The sequence below is a fragment of the Anolis sagrei genome, chromosome 1 (genome assembly GCF_037176765.1).
Source record: "Anolis sagrei isolate rAnoSag1 chromosome 1, rAnoSag1.mat, whole genome shotgun sequence".
NCBI lineage: Eukaryota > Metazoa > Chordata > Lepidosauria > Squamata > Dactyloidae > Anolis > Anolis sagrei.
Window position 1 is genome coordinate 4,793,950 of NC_090021.1, and position 19,329 is coordinate 4,813,278.

The 19,329-nt window shown below is 49.3% G+C and overlaps 1 protein-coding gene across 1 annotated transcript; it reads left to right on the forward strand.

Moving 5' to 3' along the window:
• Positions 1 to 13,213: 13,213 nt before the first annotated feature.
• LOC132761682 (zinc finger protein 658B-like) lies at positions 13,214 to 17,488 on the forward strand. Its single transcript, XM_067460700.1, has 2 exons — positions 13,214 to 13,271; positions 15,155 to 17,488. The coding sequence occupies exon 2, from the start codon at positions 15,325 to 15,327 to the stop codon at positions 16,777 to 16,779; it is 1,455 nt and encodes a 484-aa protein (XP_067316801.1). The 5' UTR covers positions 13,214 to 13,271; positions 15,155 to 15,324; the 3' UTR covers positions 16,780 to 17,488.
• The last annotated feature ends 1,841 nt before the right edge of the window (positions 17,489 to 19,329 follow it).

Consider the following 19,329-nt stretch of genomic DNA (forward strand, 5'->3'; position numbering starts at 1 on the left):
CTCTGTGACGCCAAGGGGGCGTGGTCACGGGGCTTGCAAAAGGGGCGGGGCCTGCCCCGGCAACAGGGGGCGGGGCTGGATGGCCTTTGGTGTTGTTGTTGTTCATTCGTTCAGTCGTCTTTGGTATCTTCTGGATTGAGAGAATCAGCCGTCTGCGAAGACGTTGCCCAGGGGACGCCGGATATCTTGCAATCCTGCGAGGAGGCTTCTCTCATGAGTTCCAGGGCCAGAGAAGCAGATGGCGGAAACAGACGAACGGCCTGCCTCAGGGGAGCGTGCTTGCTCCATCCATGTTCAACATCTACACAAATGACCAGCCACTGCCAGAAGGGACAGAGAGCTTCATCTATGCTGATGATCGTGCCATCACCACTCAAGCAGGGAGCTTTGAAATGGTTGAACAGAAGCTCTCCGAAGCTCTAGGTGCTCTTACGGCCTACTACAGGGAAAACCAGCTGATCCCCAACCCATCTAAAACACAGACATGTGCCTTTCATCTCAAGAACAGACAAGCATCCCGAGCTCTGAAGATTATGACCTGGGAAGGAATCCCACTGGAACATTGCAGCGCACCCAAATACCTGGGAGTCACTCTGGACCGTGCTCTGACCTACAAGAAGCACTGCCTGAACATCAAGCAAAAAGTGGGTGCTAGAAACAATATCATACGAAAGCTGACGGGCACAACCTGGGGATCACAACCAGATACAGTGAAGACATCTGCCCTTGCGCTATGCTACTCTGCTGCTGAGTATGCATGCCCAGTGTGGAACACATCTCACCACACTAAAACAGTGGATGTGGCTCTTAATGAGACATGCCACATTATCACGGGGTGCCTGCGCCCTACACCACTGGAAAAATTACACTGTCTAGCCGGTATTGCACCACCTGACATCTGCCGGGAAGTGGCAGCCAATAGTGAAAGGACCAAGGCAGAGACATCTCCAGCTCATCCCCTGTTTGGGTACCAGCCAGCACGTCAACGACGTTTTCTAAATAGTTTTCTAAGATCTACAGAGACACACGCTGGAACACCTCAGCAAGCAAGAGTCCAAAAGTGGCAGGCTCAAACCCAGAACCTCAACCAATGGCTGATACCAAACGAGAGACTCCCTCCTGGGCACACAGAGGACTGGGCGACCTGGAAGGCACTGAACAGACTGCGCTCTGGCACCACGAGATGCAGAGCCAACCTTCAGAAATGGGGCTACAAAGTGGAATCCTCGACATGCGAGTGTGGAGAAGAGCAAACCACTGACCACCTGCTGCAATGCACCCTGAGCCCTGCCACATGCACAAGGGAGGACCTTCTTGCAGCAACACCAGAAGCACTCCAAGTGGCCAGATACTGGTCAAAGGACATTTAATCAACTCTCATACTCACAAATTTTGTAATCTGCTTGTTTGCTTTGTTCTGTTAGAAATGTAATATAATTTGACTGGTTGTTCTGACACGACAAATAAATTTGTTCAGTCATCTCCGACTCTTCGTGACCTCCTGGACCAGCCCACGCCAGAGCTCCCTGTCGGCCGTCACCACCCCCAGCTCCTTCAAGGTCAGTGCAGTCACTTCAAGGATGCCATCCATCCATCTTGCCCTTGGTCGACCCCTCTTCCTTTTGCCTTCCACTTTCCCCAGCATCATTGTCTTCTCCAGGCTTTGCTGTCTCCTCATGATGTGGCCAAAGGACTCTAGTATTTGTCTCTAGTCTCCTTCCCTCCAGTGAGCAGCCGGGCTTTATTTCCTGGAGGATGGACTGGTTGGATCTTCTCGCAGTCCAAGGCACTCTCAGCACTTTCCTTCAACACCACAGCTCAAAAGCATCAATCTTCCTTCGCTCAGCCTTCCCTAAGGTCCAGCTCTCACATCCGTAGGTGACTACAGGGAATACCATGGCTTTGACTAGGCAATGGATCTTGGTTGCCAGTCTGATGTCTCTACTCTTTACTATTTTATCGAGACTGGACATTGCTCTCCTCCCAAGAAGGAAGCGTCTTCTGATTTCTTGGCCACAGTCTGCATCTGCAGGAATCTTTGCACCTAGAAATACAAACCCTGTCACGGCCTCCACATTTTCTCCCTCTATTTCCCAGTTGTCAATCATTCTTGTTGCCATAATCTTGGTTTTTTTGACGTTTAGCTGCAACCCGGCTTTTGCGCTTTCTTCTTTCACCTTGATTAGAAGGCTCCTCAGCTCCTCCTCGCTTTCGGCCATCAGAGTGGTGTCATCTGCATATCTGAGGTTGTTCATGTTTCTTCCAGCCATTTTCACCCCAGCTTTGCATTCCTCAAGCCCCGCACATCCTCGCATGATGTGTTCTGCATACAAGTTGAATAGGTTGGGTGAGAGTATGCAGCCTTGCCGGACGCCTTTCCCAATCTTGAACCAGTCTCCTGTTCCGTGGTCAGTTCTTACTGTTGCTACTTGGTTCTTGTACAGATTCCTCAAGAGAGAGGGAAGGTGGCCTTTGGAGTTCCCTCCAATTCAGGGTTTCTCTCCTTCTGGAGGGCTGCCAGGCTTTCTTGGCTGCAGAGAATGTGCTGCTATCTGCTCTCCATTGTGAGGCTCAAGCAGCTCCAAAGCCCAGAGGGATTCCAGGCTGCCCCCTCAGGGGGGCCCTGTGCAGAGAGGAGGGGGGGCACGGCCCCCAGAAGAGCCCTCCTAACCCCAAGGGGTCCCTTCTGGGTCTGCCTGGCCTGAGTCCCCTTGAGGCCCCCGCTATTTCTTGGCTGGCCTGGGAGGCTGAGCAGGGACAGCCCTGGGAGGGGGGGGGGGACTTGGGTGCAGGGCCGTAGCCAGAAAAAAATTTCGGGAGGGGTTGAAATTTTGGGGGGGGGGGTTGAAATTTTCGCGGGGGGGGGGTTGAAACCTGCCTCCTAGCTCACGCTGAAGCAAAGAGCACAGCAGGGGGCAGAGCAGCCTTCAATAGCCTGCAGCTCCGCCCTTGTCAACCACCTCCACCAAGTCTGGCCTCCTTAATGAGAGCATTCAACATCCCCCCTCCCCAACTTGGTTGCTTCACTACTGTTCTGTCACGCGCTGGGCCTGTAAATAATTGTCTTTAGAACAGGACGTGCAACCTTTGCCCAGCGGGAAGCCAGGGGGCCTAAAGAGAAGTTCTCAGAGGTTTCCACCACAAACAGTCTTTAGATGGCTTGAGAAGTACAACAAAGTCTTTTATTAATGAACAATCAAACAGAAACTTCTCTTGTCTTCAGTAAAGTTAAGCAAATGATTCCAAGCTTTTAGGCAACTGGTGAATTCCTAATCTTGCCCACGAAGGACAGGCAACTGTCTTCAATAACTTCTTCTTTAAAGGAAAATCCCCGTTTTAACTTCTCCCAGGCTGACTGTAATCTAACCCTTACTGATGTGGGCTCCACTACCGGGTTGAACTGCATCTCAAACGCCGAGTGGACCTACCAGCAAGGCAGTAGATGTTCTCCAGCTGGAGTTCTTTGGTCTTTAGGGCTGTTTTCCTGGAAATTCTTTGGAGACTGTTAAGATCTTTCTCCCCTGGAAGGTCTTAAGGGTTGAAGCTTTTGTACAGGGGAAGCTTGCACACGTCCTGCTGAGACTAACTAAAAAATGGCTCCCTTCCCAATTGCCCTGAGCAAGGGGCGGGACCAAAACTTAACAATGATGAACAGGTGACTTGCCCTATGACTGCAACCAAAGAAGCCACCTATCTGCAGAGTCCCTGAAACCTAGGACTGCAAGCAAACATTTAATATAAAGCAAATAAAGTTGGAGCTCCTGGTACAGCTGTACCAGAACAACTACATCGGCTATTGCTGCAAGTAATGACAGTGTGAATAAATTGTCAATATTTGCTTGAGATTGTGCTTGCAGTTCTGGAGGGACTCTTGATTTTTTGCATCTCATAGACTTAGCAGCATGGGGATTGGGTTAAGCAGTTAAAATTCGTGAATAAATCAGGTTTTTTAAAAAAATCTGAAACATTTCGGGGGGGGGGTGAACCCCTAAACCCCCCCCCCTCGCTACGGGCCTGCTTGGGTGGGAGGCTCAGGGGCCCCAAGAGGGAAGCCCTGTTGCTCCCATCCAAGGAAGGAAGGAAGTCCCTCCAGGACTCAGGAGTCTGGGGGGGGGGGGGGGGAGGGGAACCCCAGGAGGGCCTCCCTGGCCTCCCTTCCCCCCACATGCAAGTCCCACACCAGCACACAGGAAGCAACAACACTCTCCAATCAGGAACACAAGCTGGTTCACATCCTGTTATTCTTATTCTATGTCTTTCTATGTTGGGCAGGCTTGGGTTGTATGTCTTCCTGCATGGCAAGAAGGGCGGAGGTCAGACTAGATGACCTTTGAGACCCCTCCCAAATGTAATAGAGACTTCTTTGGAGTTTGGTTGAGTCTTCATCTCTGGAGCTCTTTAATAAAAGGCTGGGTGGTCAATTGTTGGGCAGACTTCAATTGTGTATCTTCCTGCCTAGGAAAAGGGGCCAGACTAGATGCCCTTTGAGGTCCCTTTGTAGCAGAAAACGTAGTTTCCCAAGGTTCTTACCAGTTTGCTATGAATCTGAAGCAGGAGTCCAAACACTTTTAGCAAGCAAGCACAAGCCTTTATTCTCTATTGCGCAATAGGAGACAGACAGAGAAGTCATGTACATAACATGGCAGTCCAAGTTCTGTCTGCCCCAGACTCTGGGTCCTGGGGCTTTTATAATAGGGCTGTTTATGAAGTAGAAGTTCCCCTTTCTCCTATCGACAGTTTAGGTTGGGCAACCCATTCCTCCTGCGTCAACAGTTCGGGGAATTGGGCCACCACAAACCTTCCAGATTTAGCAAGACCCTCTCTCTGTCAACATCCCCCCATATACATTAAATATAGCAAAACCTATTGCATACATTTCTTAACAGTAACTAGCTAACCACATTGGCTGACCACAAACGGTCTCTTGGAACAAGCTGACACTATTGCAACACCTGCTTCCAGAGGGCAGAGAGGCAAAGTTTGCTCTTTAGATTAAGAAGTTGGAAATATGCTTTTGCTGATACATATTAAGATAGACAGTATTCAAAATGGAGTCACTTTGGTTCATGGCTCCCATCACCTTCCAAATCCCATATAGAATTCCTGGCAGTTTGGTGGAGTCTCCATCTCTAGAGGTCTGTGAAAGAGAGGCTGGATGACCATCTACTGGCCAGCTTCCCCCCCCCCCCCCCCCCGCTTCAGGGCTGGCCCTGCTCTGTCTCTCAGGGCAGCCAGGAAAGAGCAGGGGCCCCAAGGTGACTCAGGCCAGGCAGACAGAAGGGACCCCTTAGGATTATTGTGGCTCTTTTGGGAGCAGCCCCCCCCCCCCGGGCCCTCCTGAGGACGCAGCCTGGGAATGATCCCTCTGGGCATTTGGGCTGCTTGATCTTCACAATGGAGAAGGGAGGGCAGCACATTCCCTGCAGCCAGGAAAGCCTGGCAGCCCTCCAGAAGGAAGGAGGGAAGCCCAGAGTGGGAGAGAGGGCGGAGGTCCCAAAGGCCATCCAGTCGGGCTGGCCCCTGCCCTTTTGTAAGCCCCATGGCCCCGCCCCCTCGCGTCATAGAGGCGCCGTCGTCACCCAGGCCACGCCCCCTTTGCCGTCGCCATTTCTGTGAGGAAGAGAAGAAGAAGCAGAAGGAGGAGGTGAGGGGTTTGGCCTCAGCCTCTTTCTTTTTCCTTCTTCTTCTGTTTTCCATCCGGGACTCATTTCGGGAGGGAGGAGAGAGGGAGGGAGGCCTTTCCCAACTCAGCCACTGCCTGCTCTTTCCTGAGGGAATTCCTTCCTTCCTCCCGGGAGGCCAGGCCTTGAGAGAGTGAGGCAGGCCCAGGCCCTTCTGGAGTGAGTCTCCTCCTCGCAGTGGCCGCATTCAGCTTCCCATCCCGTTCTCAGCACGGATTTTAAGCTCTCTGCTTCTTGTGTTTTGATCTCTCTTCTGTGCAATTTTAATATGCATTTTGTAGAAACACATTTTAATGCGCATCTTTTATAGACGTACAGTTTAGTATTTGTATTCAATGGGTTTTTATATTGTTTACAATGTGTTTGAGTTCTGCGGTAACCCGCCTTGAGGCACAAGGGGAGGTGGGTTAGAAACACAGTTATTATTATGCGTATATAGAATCATAGAATCAAAGAGTTGGAAGAGACCTCCTGGGCGGATGGCGAATGGTCCAACCCCATTCTGCCAAGAAGCAGGAATATTGCATTCAAATCACCCCTGACAGATGGCCATCCAGCCTCTGCTTAAAAGCTTCCAATGAAGGAGCCTCCACCACACCTCCTGGGGCAGAGAGTTCCACTGCTGAACGGCTCTCACAGTCAGGAAGTCCTTCCTCATGTTCAGATGGAATCTCCTCTCTTGTAGTTTGAAGCCATTGTTCCGCGTCCTAGTCTCCAAGGAAGCAGAAAACAAGCTTGCTCCCTCCTCCCTGTGGCTTCCTCTCACATATTTATACATGGCTCTCATCATATCTCCTCTCAGCCATCTCTTCTTCAGGCTAAACATGCCCAGCTCCTTAAGCCGCTCCTCATAGGGCTTGTTCTCCAGACCCTTGATCATTTTAGTCGCCCTCCTCTGGACACATTCCAGCTTGTCGATATCTCTCTTGAATTGTGGTGCCCAGAATGGGACACAATATTCCAGGTGTGGTCTAACCAAAGCAGAATAGAGGGGTAGCATGACTTCCCTAGATCTAGACACTAGGCTCCTCTTGATGCAGGCCAAAATCCCATTGGCTTTTTTTGCCGCCACATCACATTGTTGGCTCATGTTTAACTTGTTGTCCACGAGGACTCCAAGATCTTTTTCACACGTACTGCTCTCGAGCCAGGCATTGTCCCCCATTCTGTATCTTTGCATTTCATTTTTTCTGCCAAAGTGGAGTATCTTGCATTTGTCACAGTTGAACTTCATTTTGTTAGTTTTGGCCAATCATCTCTCTAATCTGTCAAGATCGTTTTGAATCCTGTTCCTGTCCTCTGGAGTATTGGCTCTCCCTCCCAATTTGGTGTCGTCTGCAAACTTGATGATCCTGCCTTCTAGCCCTTCATCTAAGTCATTAATAAAGATGTTGAACAGGACCGGGCCCAGGACGGAACCCTGCAGCACTCCACTTGTCACTTCTTTCCAAGATGAAGAGGAAGCATTAGTGAGCACTCTCTGTGTTCGTCCACTTAACCAATTACAGATCCACCTCACCGTAGTTTTGCCTAGCCCACATTGGACTAGTTTCCTTGCCAGAAGGTCATGGGGGACCTTGTCGAATGGTCCAGTTTTGAGCACCTGGCGTCTTCAGAGGTGCAGTTGGAGGTCAAGCGAGTGGGGTGTGCCTAATATCTGCAGGATGTCCAGGGTCAGAGGAAAGAACCCTTGATTGTGCCAAGCTTCTCAGCCTGCCCACTCCCCACACCCAAGTCACATTCCCAAGCTTCTCCCTCTGCCCACTCCCCACACCTAAGCCACCCTCACTGACCAGGCCCCACAACCAAGTCACATTCCCAAGCTGCTTTCTCCGCCCACTCCCCACACCTAAGGTGCCCTCCCTGCCCACTCCCCACACCAAAACCGCCCTCTCTGCACCCAAGCAGCAATCCCAAGCTGTTCTCCCTCCCTACCCGCAAGGGGCCTTCCCTGCCCACTCCCCACACCCAAGCCGCACTCCCAAGATGCCTTCTTTGCCCACACCCAAGCCGCCCTCCCTCCCCATGCCCAAGGCAGCCTCCCTGCCACTCCCCACATCCATGCCAGATTCCCAAGCTGCTCTCTGCCCACTACCCACACCCAAGCTGGACTCCCTGCCCACTCCTCACAACCAAACCACCCTCCATGCCCGGACCCAGGGTGCCCTCTCTGCCCTGATCCATGCCCTCCCTGCTCATTCCCCACACACAAGCTGCATTCCCAAGCTGTCCTTCCTCCCCACTCCCTGCACCCAAGGTACCCTCTCTGCCCACTTCGACACACCCAAGGCCCCACCCTTCCCACTCACACCCAGACTGCACTTCCTGCCCACTCCCCACACCCAAAGCACCCTCTCTTCCCACTCCCCGTACCCAAGGTATCTTCTCTGCCCACTTCGCTACACCCAAGGCCCCACCCTTCCCACTCCTCACATCCAAACTGCCCTTCCCACCCACACCCAAAGCACCCTCTCTTCCCACTCCCTGCACCCAAGGTACCCTCTCTGCCCACATCGACACACCCAAGGCCCCACCCTTCCCACACCTCACACCCAGACTGCACTTCCTGCCCACTCCCCATACACAAAGCACCCTCTCTTCCCACTCCCCGCACTCAAGGTCTCTGCCCACTTCACTACACCCAAGGCCCCACCCTTCCCACCCCTCACACCCAGACTGCACTTCCTGCCCACTCCCCACACACAAAGCACCCTCTCTTCCCACTCCCTGCACCCAAGGTATCCTCTCTGCCTACTTCGACACACCCAAGGTCCCACATTGCCCACTCCCCACACCCAGACTGCATTTCCTGCCCACTCCCCACACCCAAAGCACCCTCTCTTCCCACTCCCCATACCCAAGTATCTTCTCTGCCCACTTCACCACACCCAAGGCCCCACCCTTCCCAATCCTCACACCCAGACTGCACTTCCTGCCCACTTCCCACACCCAAAGTACCCTCTTTTCCCACTCCCCATACCCAAGTATCTTCTCTGCCCACTTCACCACACCCAAGGCCCCACCCTTCCCAATCCTCACACCCAGACTGCACTTCCTGCCCACTTCCCACACCCAAAGCACCCTCTCTTCCCACTCCCCATACCCAAGTATCTTCTCTGCCCACTTCACCACACCCAAGGCCCCACCCTTCCCAATCCTCACACCCAGACTGCACTTCCTGCCCACTTCCCACACCCAAAGCACCCTCTCTTCCCACTCCCTGCACCCAAGGTATCCTCTCTGCCTACTTCGACACACCCAAGGCCCCACCCTTCCCACACCTCACACCCAGACTGCACTTCCTGCCCACTCCCCATACACAAAGCACCCTCTCTTCCCACTCCCCGCACTCAAGGTCTCTGCCCACTTCACTACACCCAAGGCCCCACCCTTCCCACCCCTCACACCCAGACTGCACTTCCTGCCCACTCCCCACACACAAAGCACCCTCTCTTCCCACTCCCTGCACCCAAGGTATCCTCTCTGCCTACTTCGACACACCCAAGGTCCCACATTGCCCACTCCCCACACCCAGACTGCATTTCCTGCCCACTCCCCACACCCAAAGCACCCTCTCTTCCCACTCCCTGCACCCAAGGTACCCTCTCTGCCCACATCGACACACCCAAGGCCCCACCCTTCCCACACCTCACACCCAGACTGCACTTCCTGCCCACTCCCCATACACAAAGCACCCTCTCTTCCCACTCCCCGCACTCAAGGTCTCTGCCCACTTCACTACACCCAAGGCCCCACCCTTCCCACCCCTCACACCCAGACTGCACTTCCTGCCCACTCCCCACACACAAAGCACCCTCTCTTCCCACTCCCTGCACCCAAGGTATCCTCTCTGCCTACTTCGACACACCCAAGGTCCCACATTGCCCACTCCCCACACCCAGACTGCATTTCCTGCCCACTCCCCACACCCAAAGCACCCTCTCTTCCCACTCCCTGCACCCAAGGTACCCTCTCTGCCCACATCGACACACCCAAGGCCCCACCCTTCCCACACCTCACACCCAGACTGCACTTCCTGCCCACTCCCCATACACAAAGCACCCTCTCTTCCCACTCCCCGCACTCAAGGTCTCTGCCCACTTCACTACACCCAAGGCCCCACCCTTCCCACCCCTCACACCCAGACTGCACTTCCTGCCCACTCCCCACACACAAAGCACCCTCTCTTCCCACTCCCTGCACCCAAGGTATCCTCTCTGCCTACTTCGACACACCCAAGGTCCCACATTGCCCACTCCCCACACCCAGACTGCATTTCCTGCCCACTCCCCACACCCAAAGCACCCTCTCTTCCCACTCCCCATACCCAAGTATCTTCTCTGCCCACTTCACCACACCCAAGGCCCCACCCTTCCCAATCCTCACACCCAGACTGCACTTCCTGCCCACTTCCCACACCCAAAGCACCCTCTCTTCCCACTCCCCATACCCAAGTATCTTCTCTGCCCACTTCACCACACCCAAGGCCCCACCCTTCCCACTCCTCACACCCAAACTGCCCTTCCCGCCCACTCCCTACACCCAAGGCACTCTCCCTTCCCGTTCCTCACACCCAAGCCTCACTTCCCACTCCTCATATCCAGCCCCTCCCCATAGCCACCCTATTTTTCTGTTCATAGATTTCTTTGTCCCACTGTATGTAGCCTGTCGTGAGGCAACAGGGCTGTGATGTCTTCTGGGAAATTCCGGTTAATGAGTACGATGGTGTCTGCTGCGGGGCACTTGGTGAATAGAGTCACCACATTCAAGATGGTCATTTTGTCATTGGTATTGAGTTTGAGATAGCTGATTTTTTTTTTCCTATGAAGTTGGCTGAGTCCTTAGTGTCGTGTGTAATAAGCCCAATACAGTTTTGTAGTTGTGCGGCCAGAAATTTTGCCAAAATGTATCTGGGGGATCCAGTGGCGCTCGCTGTGAGTCTGACCGGAGTGGGGTTCTTGTGGATTTTTGGAAGTCCAAAAGCCTAGAAGGGAGGGCTTCCGATCTGTGTAGATATTTTTATCATTGCAATTAGCTGACCAAAGGGCTCATTCTAATTCCATGAAGTCACTTCAAGAGTCTTGCTCTGCTGTTAAGATCAATTGAGGAGTTCTTGATCAAAGTGTTTGTTTTTCCTGCAGGGTTTGTTGGTTGGGTCCTGAAGATGTCAGCCACAGATGCAGGCAAAATGTTAGGAGAGAATGTTGCTGGAACATGGCCAAACTACAAGAGAGGAGATTCCATCTGAACATGAGGAAGAACTTCCTGACTGTGAGAGCCGTTCAGCAGTGGAACTCTCTGCCCCAGAGTGTGGTGGAGGCTTCTTCTTTGGAAGCTCTTAAACAGAGGCTGGATGGCCATCTGTCAGGGGTGATTTGAATGCAATATTCCTGCTTCTTGGCAGGGGGTTGGACTGGATGGCCCATGAGGTCTCTGGTTGTTGTGGGTTTTTTGGGCTGTATGGCCATGTTCTATGTGGAAGCATTCTCTCCTGATGTTTTGCCTGCATCTGTGTCAGGCATCCTCAGAGGTTGGACATAAAGCCTTTGACAATATATGGGGCTCTTGTATCAGTATTGTTGCTTTTTCTATTTTTTCAGCTGTACTCATTACTTTCCTTTCAATTTGCTGGATTAAACTTAGAAAAATTCATAAGATTTAATTAGTCAGTCAAAATAAAGCTAAGGTGCCACTCCCTCAGTCTCCCAGGTGGAGAACTTTGGCCTTTGGATATCCGTCTGCCTTCCTTATTTCTTCCTTCCCTTCCCTTCCCTCCCCTCCCCTCACCCAAATAGCTTTCCCCCTTTCATTTCCCTGCCTTCCACCCTTTTACTTCCTCCTCACTCGTTTCTCCTTTCTTTCCCTTCTTTACCTCCTTCCTTCTCCTCATACACACGTCACCTTTCTTTCCCAGTGACATCACCTGGCAACAGCCTTTGTGTCACAAAAGGACACAATATATGCATACATATTTTAATTTTTATATTTGTAAATATATTCTCGTTTTTTTGCCCCATGTACAAAGAAACCTACGACCTGCTTTCCACCAATTGCCACTGCAAGAAGCTGACTGTTAAATTATCTTAGAAAGGGGTGACCCTAGTAGGGGATGTTGGGAGCGACCGTCCAAAAAAGGCTCCTTTTCCCCATTGCTATGGGAGTTCTGGCCTGCAGCATTTGGTGCAAAGGGACAAAAACCTGATCCGCCGGTTTCCTATTGACTTATGAGATTTGTAAGGTTTGTCTTGGGCTAGAAGTGATCTGGGACTCCTTGGTGGCATCCCATCCAAGTCTGAACAAGAGCTGGCCCTGCTTAGACAGGATCTGTTGACTTTAGGGAACTGAGACCAAGTAGCCAGAATATATTTTTGTTACTGTTATTGTTATTGTGGTTGTTATTATTATTAGTGCCAAAAGAAGTAGTGGTGATGCCATTATGAGGAGCAGCTTAAAGAGCTGTGTATGTTTAGCCTGCAGAAGAGAAGACTGAGAGGAGACATAAATGAGGGTCATGTATACATATATGTGAGGGGAAGTCATAGGGAGGAGGGAACAAGCTTGTTTTCTGCTGACCTGGAGACTAGGATGCGGAGCAATGGCTTCAAACTACAGGAAAGGAGATTCCATCTGAATATTAGGAAGAACTTCCTCATTGTGAGAGCTGTTCTTATTTCTCTGCCCTGGAGTGTGGTGGAGGCTCCTTCTTTGGAGACTTTTAAACAGAGGCCGGATGGTCATCTGTCGGGAGTATTTTGAATGTGATTTTCCTGCTTCTTGGCAGGGGGTTGGACTGGATGGCCCATGAGGTCTCTTCCAAATCAATGAGTCTATGATTCTATGATACCAAAGAGAGGGGGGACTAAATTTACCAGACCTAAAAACATACTAAGAAGGCACCTGCATGAGCTGGACCAGAGACTGGATACAATTCAAGAATACAAACCTAGATAATTTAGAAGGACACGGAATAAGATATTAAAAATTGGAAGGATTAATTGTGGGATTATGCACAGATGGATAAGATTTCTACCAATGTAAAATATGAAAATCATGAATTTTTTTGAAAGAAACTGGGAGCTGGCCTTGGCATACTTGACAGGAGATCTTAAGAATTAACAACAAGAGGAATTCATTGAGCTTGAAATACAGAGGGTTAAATAAAATGTGTACAAACTCCGTGAGGTTCAGTGACAGAAGTTAAGGTGGTGGGTAGGTTGTGGGGTTACTGTATTGTGGGTGGTGAGTTGTCTTTGTATGTGTATATGTCTTTTAAAAATACAATGCCAGATAATATCTATCTCGCTCTCTTTCTATCTATTTATCTAAATGCCCCCTCTTTCCTCCTTCAAAAAGCTTTTAAAAACCTATCTATGCAATCTATCTTATGGAGAGGCAGAAGATTAATAAATTGATCTACCTCAGCCCGCTGGACATGGCATACTATTTTATTTTAATGTATTATGTTTAATTTTATGACTCCTTGTGTTACATTATGTTTTCTTAATTTAATTCTTGGCTAATTTTTGATACGCAGATGACACCACTTTGATGGCCAAAAGCGAGGAGGAGCTGAGGAGCCTTCTAATCAAGGTGAAAGAAGAAAGCGCAAAAGCTGAGTTGCAGCTAAACATTAAAAAACCCCAAGATTATGGCAACAAGAATGATTGACAACTGGGAAATAGAGGGAGAAAATGTGGAGGCCGTGACAGACTTTGTATTCCTAGGTGCAAAGATTACTGCAGATGCAGACTGTAGCCAGGAAATCAGGAGATACTTACTTTTTGGGAGGAGAGCAATGACCAATCCCGATAAAATAGTGAAGAGTGAGCCCCCGGTGGCGCAGTGGGTTAAAGCACTGAGCTGCTGAGCTTGTTGATCGAAAGGTCGCAGGTTCGATTCCGGGGAGCAGCATGAGCTTCCGCTGTCAGCCCTAGCTTCTGCCAATCTAGCAGTTCAAAAACATGCAAATGTGAGTAGATCAATAGGTACCGCTCCGGCGGGAAGTTAACGGCGCTCCATGCAGTCATGCCAGCCACATGACCTTGGAGGTGTCTACGGACAACGCTGGCTCTTCGGCTTAGAAATGGAGATGAGCACCACACCCCAGAGTCAGACATGACTGGACTTAATGTCAGGGGACTATCTTTACCTTTTTAGAGACATCACATTGGCAACGAAGATCCACATAATCAAAACAATGGTATTCCCCGTAGTCACCTACGGATGTGAGAGCTGGACCTTAGGGAAGGCTGAGCGAAGGAAGATCGATGCTTTTGAACTGTGGTGCTGGAGGAAAGTTCTGAGAGTGCCTTGGACTGCAAGGAGAGCCAATCAGTCCATTCTTCAGGAAATAAAGCCCGACTGCTCATTGGAGGGAAGGATAGTAGAGGCCAAGATGAAATATTTTGGCCACATCATGAGGAGACAGGGAAGCTTAGAGAAGACAATTATGCTGGGAGAAATGGAAGGAAAAAGGAAAAGGGGCCAACCAAGGGCAAGATGGATGGATGGCATGCTTGAAGTGACTGGATTAACCGTGAAGGAGCTGGGGGTAGTGACGGCTGACAGGGAGCTCTGGCGTGGGCTGGTCCATAAGGTCACGGAGAGTCAGAAACGACTGAACAAATGAACAACAACAACAATTTTTGATTGAGTGCGACAGAAGGATTGAAGCTTGGAAGAATGGACACTTTGAGACTTCAGTAAAAGCAAACATTTAGCTTTACTGAGCAGATCAAATATACAACATACATCAGCATTTACATCCAACCAGACAGACAGGAACAAGACAAAAGACACACTCACTGAAGTAAGAAGGACTTATCTCTGGATCCTCCCTACGCGCTCAAGGCAAAACTCAGGGTCACATCTTCACAGCTCATTAAAGGCTTGGCTGTTTAACTCTTTCAGTGTCAATATACTCTCTGGTAATGCAATCCAATAACATTCACAGGCATTGCACAAAATTACATTTAAACATTCACAATACATTAATCTTACACTGACAATATCGAGATCATTTTATTCCTTGTTTATGTCTTTATTGCTATGTGGCTGTTTTTGACTTTGCTATGTGGCTGTTTTTGTATTTGCCATTTTTGTTATTTCCTGGAAACTACCCTGAGTTCCTTCAGGGAGAGAGGGTGGGTAATAAATAAACTATTATTATTATTATTATTATTATTATTATTATATTTATACCCTGCTTTATCTTGCCAAAGGGATATCCATTCATTCATTCATTCATTCTTTTAATTCTCCATTCTTTCCTTTTTTTCTTTCTGGATTCTTTCCCTTCTTGTTTAAGAATCGGTGATTGCCTTTGTTGACATCTGTGTATATTCTTGAGACCCTGATGTCTGAATTTTTGGTATTCCCATTTTCTACATGACCCATGAAGGGAAGGGGAAAAATTTGCAGGTAAAGAAGACTTCTGGCTTTCATCATTGATTTTTTGCTTGTTTCTTGACCAGGGAAATGAGGATTCTATGGAGCCAATTCTTCGGTGCAGTAAGGAAACACTTAATATAGGAAGAAGGAAGAAGTAATCTCAAGGTGATGCTCTTGCCGATTGTTGACTTCACTTAAAGATAAGAGAGGGGGAAAGTAGCACCAAGTATCAGTATTGCAATTCAATACCCATATGAATTGCAAGAGAAGAATGGAGAAGAAAGAATTTACATGCCTAGAGTGTGGAAAGAGCTTCACTCGTAATTCAGGTCTACGTGTGCATCAAAGGACTCACACTGGGGAGAAACCCTATAAATGCCTGGAGTGTGGAAAGAGCTTCACTGAGAATGGACATCTATGTAGACATCAAAGAATTCACACTGGGGAGAAACCCTATAAATGCGTAGAATGTGGACAGAGTTTCTCTCGTAAATCAGGTCTACGTTTGCATGAAAGGACTCATACTGGGGAGAAACCCTATGCATGCTTGGAGTGTGGACAGAGCTTCACTGAGAGTGGACATCTACGTAGTCATCAAAGAATTCACACTGGGGAGAAACCCTATGTATGTCTGGAGTGTGGACAGAGCTTCACACATAATTCAGGTCTACATGTGCATCAAAGGTCTCACACTGGGGAGAAACCCTATAAATGCCTGGAGTGTGGAAAGAGATTCACTGAGAGTGGACATCTACGTACACATCAAAGGACTCATACTGGGGAGAAACCCTATGCATGCCTGGAGTGTGGACAGAGCTTCAGTGAGAATGGAAGTCTACGTGTGCATCAAAGGACTCACATTGGGGAGAAACCCTATGCATGCCTGGAGTGTGGAAAGAGCTTCGCTGAGAGTGGACATCTACGGAGACATCAGAGAATTCACACTGGGGAGAAACCCTATGCATGCCTGGAGTGTGGACAGAGCTTCACTGAGAGTGGACATCTACGTAGACATCAAAGAATTCACACTGGGGAGAGACCCTATAAATGCCTGGAGTGTGCAAAGAGCTTCACTGAGAGTGGACATCTACGTAAACATCAAAGGACTCATACTGGAGAGAAACCCTATGCATGCCTGGAGTGTGGACAGAGCTTCAGTGAGAAAGGAAGTCTATGTGTGCATCAAAGGATTCACACTGGGGAGAAACCCTATGCATGCCTGGAGTGTGGAAAAAGCTTCGCTCATAATTCAGGTCTACGCGTGCATCAAAGGACTCACACTGGGGAGAAACCCTATAAATGCCGGGATTGTGGACAGAGCTTCAGTAAGAATGAAAGTCTACATTTGCACGAAAAGACTCACACTGGGGAGAACCCCTATGCATGCTTGGAGTGTGGTAAGAGATTCTCTCATAATTCAAGTCTACGTTTGCATCAAAGGACTCATCCTGGGAAGAAACTCCATGCATGCTTGGAGTGTGGAAAGAACTTCACTGGTAATTCAGGTCTACGTGTGCATCAAAGGACTCACACTGGGGAGAAACCCTATAAATGCTTAGAGTGTGGACAGAGCTTCACTGAGAGTGGACATCTACGTAGACATCAAAGAATTCACAGTGGGGAGAAACCCTATGCATGCCTGGAGTGTGGACAGAGCTTCACTCGTATTTCAGGTCTACGTATGCATCAAAGGACTCACATTGGGTAGAAACCCTATAAATGCTTGGGGTGTGGTAAGAGATTCTCTCATAATTCAAGTCTACGTTTGCATCAAAGGACTCACACTGGGGAAAAAGCTTATACATGCCTGGAGTGAGGTAAGGGTTTCTCTGAGAATTGACTTCTACATTCACATAAAATTACTCACTCCGGAGTGTAGAAAGAGCTTCACTCATAATTCAGGTCTCCATTTGCACCAAAGGACTCTCACTGAGGAGAAACCCTAATAGTGCCTGGAGTGGATACAGCTTCACTCGTAATTCAAGTTGACTTTTGCATCAAAGGACTCATACTGGGGAGAAACCCTATGCATGCCTGGTGGGTGGAAAGAGGTTCATTCATAATTCAAGTCTATTTTTGCATCAAAGGATCTACACTGGGAGAAACCCTATGCTTCTAACACACCTCCCCTTGTGCCTCAAGGCAGGTTACAGCAGAATTAAAACACATTGTAAACACTATAAAAATCCATAAAATACAAATACTAAACTGTATTTCTGTAAAAGGTTCACATTAAAACGGGCCTCTCTCTCCCTCTTAAGGCCTGGCCTCCAGGGAGGAAATCCCTCAGGAAAGGAGGCCACTGCTGAGGGAAAGGCCTCTCTCTCTTTGCTTCCTCCCCAAATGATTCCCAGATTCCTTCCTTTTCTTCCTCGCAGAAATGGCGGCTACGAAGGGGGGCAGGCCCTGGGTGACAGCGGCGCCTCTATGACGTGAAGGGGGTGGGGCCACATGGATTACAAAAGGGGAGGGGCTTGTCCGACTGGATGGCCTTTAGGACTCCCTCCTGGGCTTTTGCCAACCTCCAGAAGAGCCATCGTAACACCAAGGGGTCCCCTTGAGGCCCCTGCTCTTTCCTGGCTGGCCTGGGAGGCTGAGCAGGGCCAATCCTGGGGGGGGGGGGGACTTAGGGGGGAGGCCCCCGGGGGCCCAAGAGGAAAGCCCTTTTGCTCCCAGCCAAGGAAGGAGGGAAGGATGGCTCTCCAGGTTGTAAGCCGCCCCGAGTCTCCCCTTGGGGGTTGAGAAGGGCGGGATAGAAGTGCCCTAAATAAATAAACAAACAAACAAACAAACACTCTCCAATCAGAAACAGAAGCCGGTTCTCATTCTCTTATTATTCTATGTCAGTGATGGGCAACCTTTTGAGCTTGGTGTGTCAAAATTTGCCAAAAACCAGAGCATAACTTGGGTGGGGTGTCAACTTTGAGAGAGAAAAAACATAATTTTGCAATATTTATAGTTCAAATAAGAAAAATGTATATTCCACGCTGAGTTATGGAGTGAACAATGCTCAAACGTGCAGATGTTAAATTTGTAGAGCCTTTTACAAATTTAAGGATGGAATTAGATTGGCTCTTATAAGGTGTACTTCTCTGTATGCGGCTGCATGTGGCCACGTGTCATCAAAATAGCCATGTGTGTCAGTGCTGACATTTATTTATTTATTTATTTATTTATTTCTGGTACTTTTACCCTGCCCTTCTCAACCCCCGGAGGGGGACTCAGGGCGGCTTACAGAGAAGGCAGAATTCGATGCCTTTATACACTACACATAGTGTACAAAAATATACAAAAACAAATATACAAAAATATAATTAAAACGATCATCACAGTTAAAACATCAGCAACCGGTGCCCAACATATTATATAAAATATCATATAAAATTCTTGTAATCAGCGTTTCGTTTCCAGAGTTCCTCGTGTCCAGTCCGTTAGTCATTACCTAGCCATCCATAAAGTTCTCTCTTTATCTGCCTGCCTGACCAAATGCCTGGTCCCAGATCCATGTTTTTAGTTTTTTCCTAAAAGAAAGGAGCGATGTTGCAGATCTAATTTCCCCGGGGAGTGAGTTCCACAGGCGGGGGGCCACCACCGAAAAGGCCCTGCTTCTCGTCCCCGCCAATCTCACCTGTGATAGAGGCGGGGTCGAGAGCAGGACCTCTCCAGAAGATCTTAGGCTCCGGGGTGGGACATAGAGGGAGATCCGTTCGGACAGATACACTGGGCCAGAACCGTATAGGATTTTATAGGTCAAAACCAGCACCTTGAATTGTGCTCGGAACTGGATCGGCAGCCAGTGGAGCTGACACAACAGGGGGGTGGTATGCTCCCTGTATGACGCTCCGGTGAGCAATCTGGCTGCCTCTCGCTGGACTAATTGTAGTTTCCGTGTCATAGGTTCACCATCACAGCTCTATGTCTTCCCGGTCTCTAGTTGGATTGTATATTCCAGCATGGCAAGAAGGAGGGGGGGGGGGCATACTAGATGATATTTCAGGTCCCTTCCAAACCTAATATAGACTTCCTGGGAGTCTGGTGGAGTGAGCCTCCTTCTCTAGAGGTCTGTGCAACAGAGGCTAAGTGGCTACTTGATGGGCAGACTTGGATTTATGTCTTCCTACATGGCAAGAAAGGGGGGGGGTGTCAGACTAGATGACCTTTGAGATCCCATCAAAGTGTAATATAGACTTCTTTGGAGTTTGGTGAAGTATCCATCTCTAGAGGTCTTTAAATCAAAGGCTGGATGGCCATCTGTTGG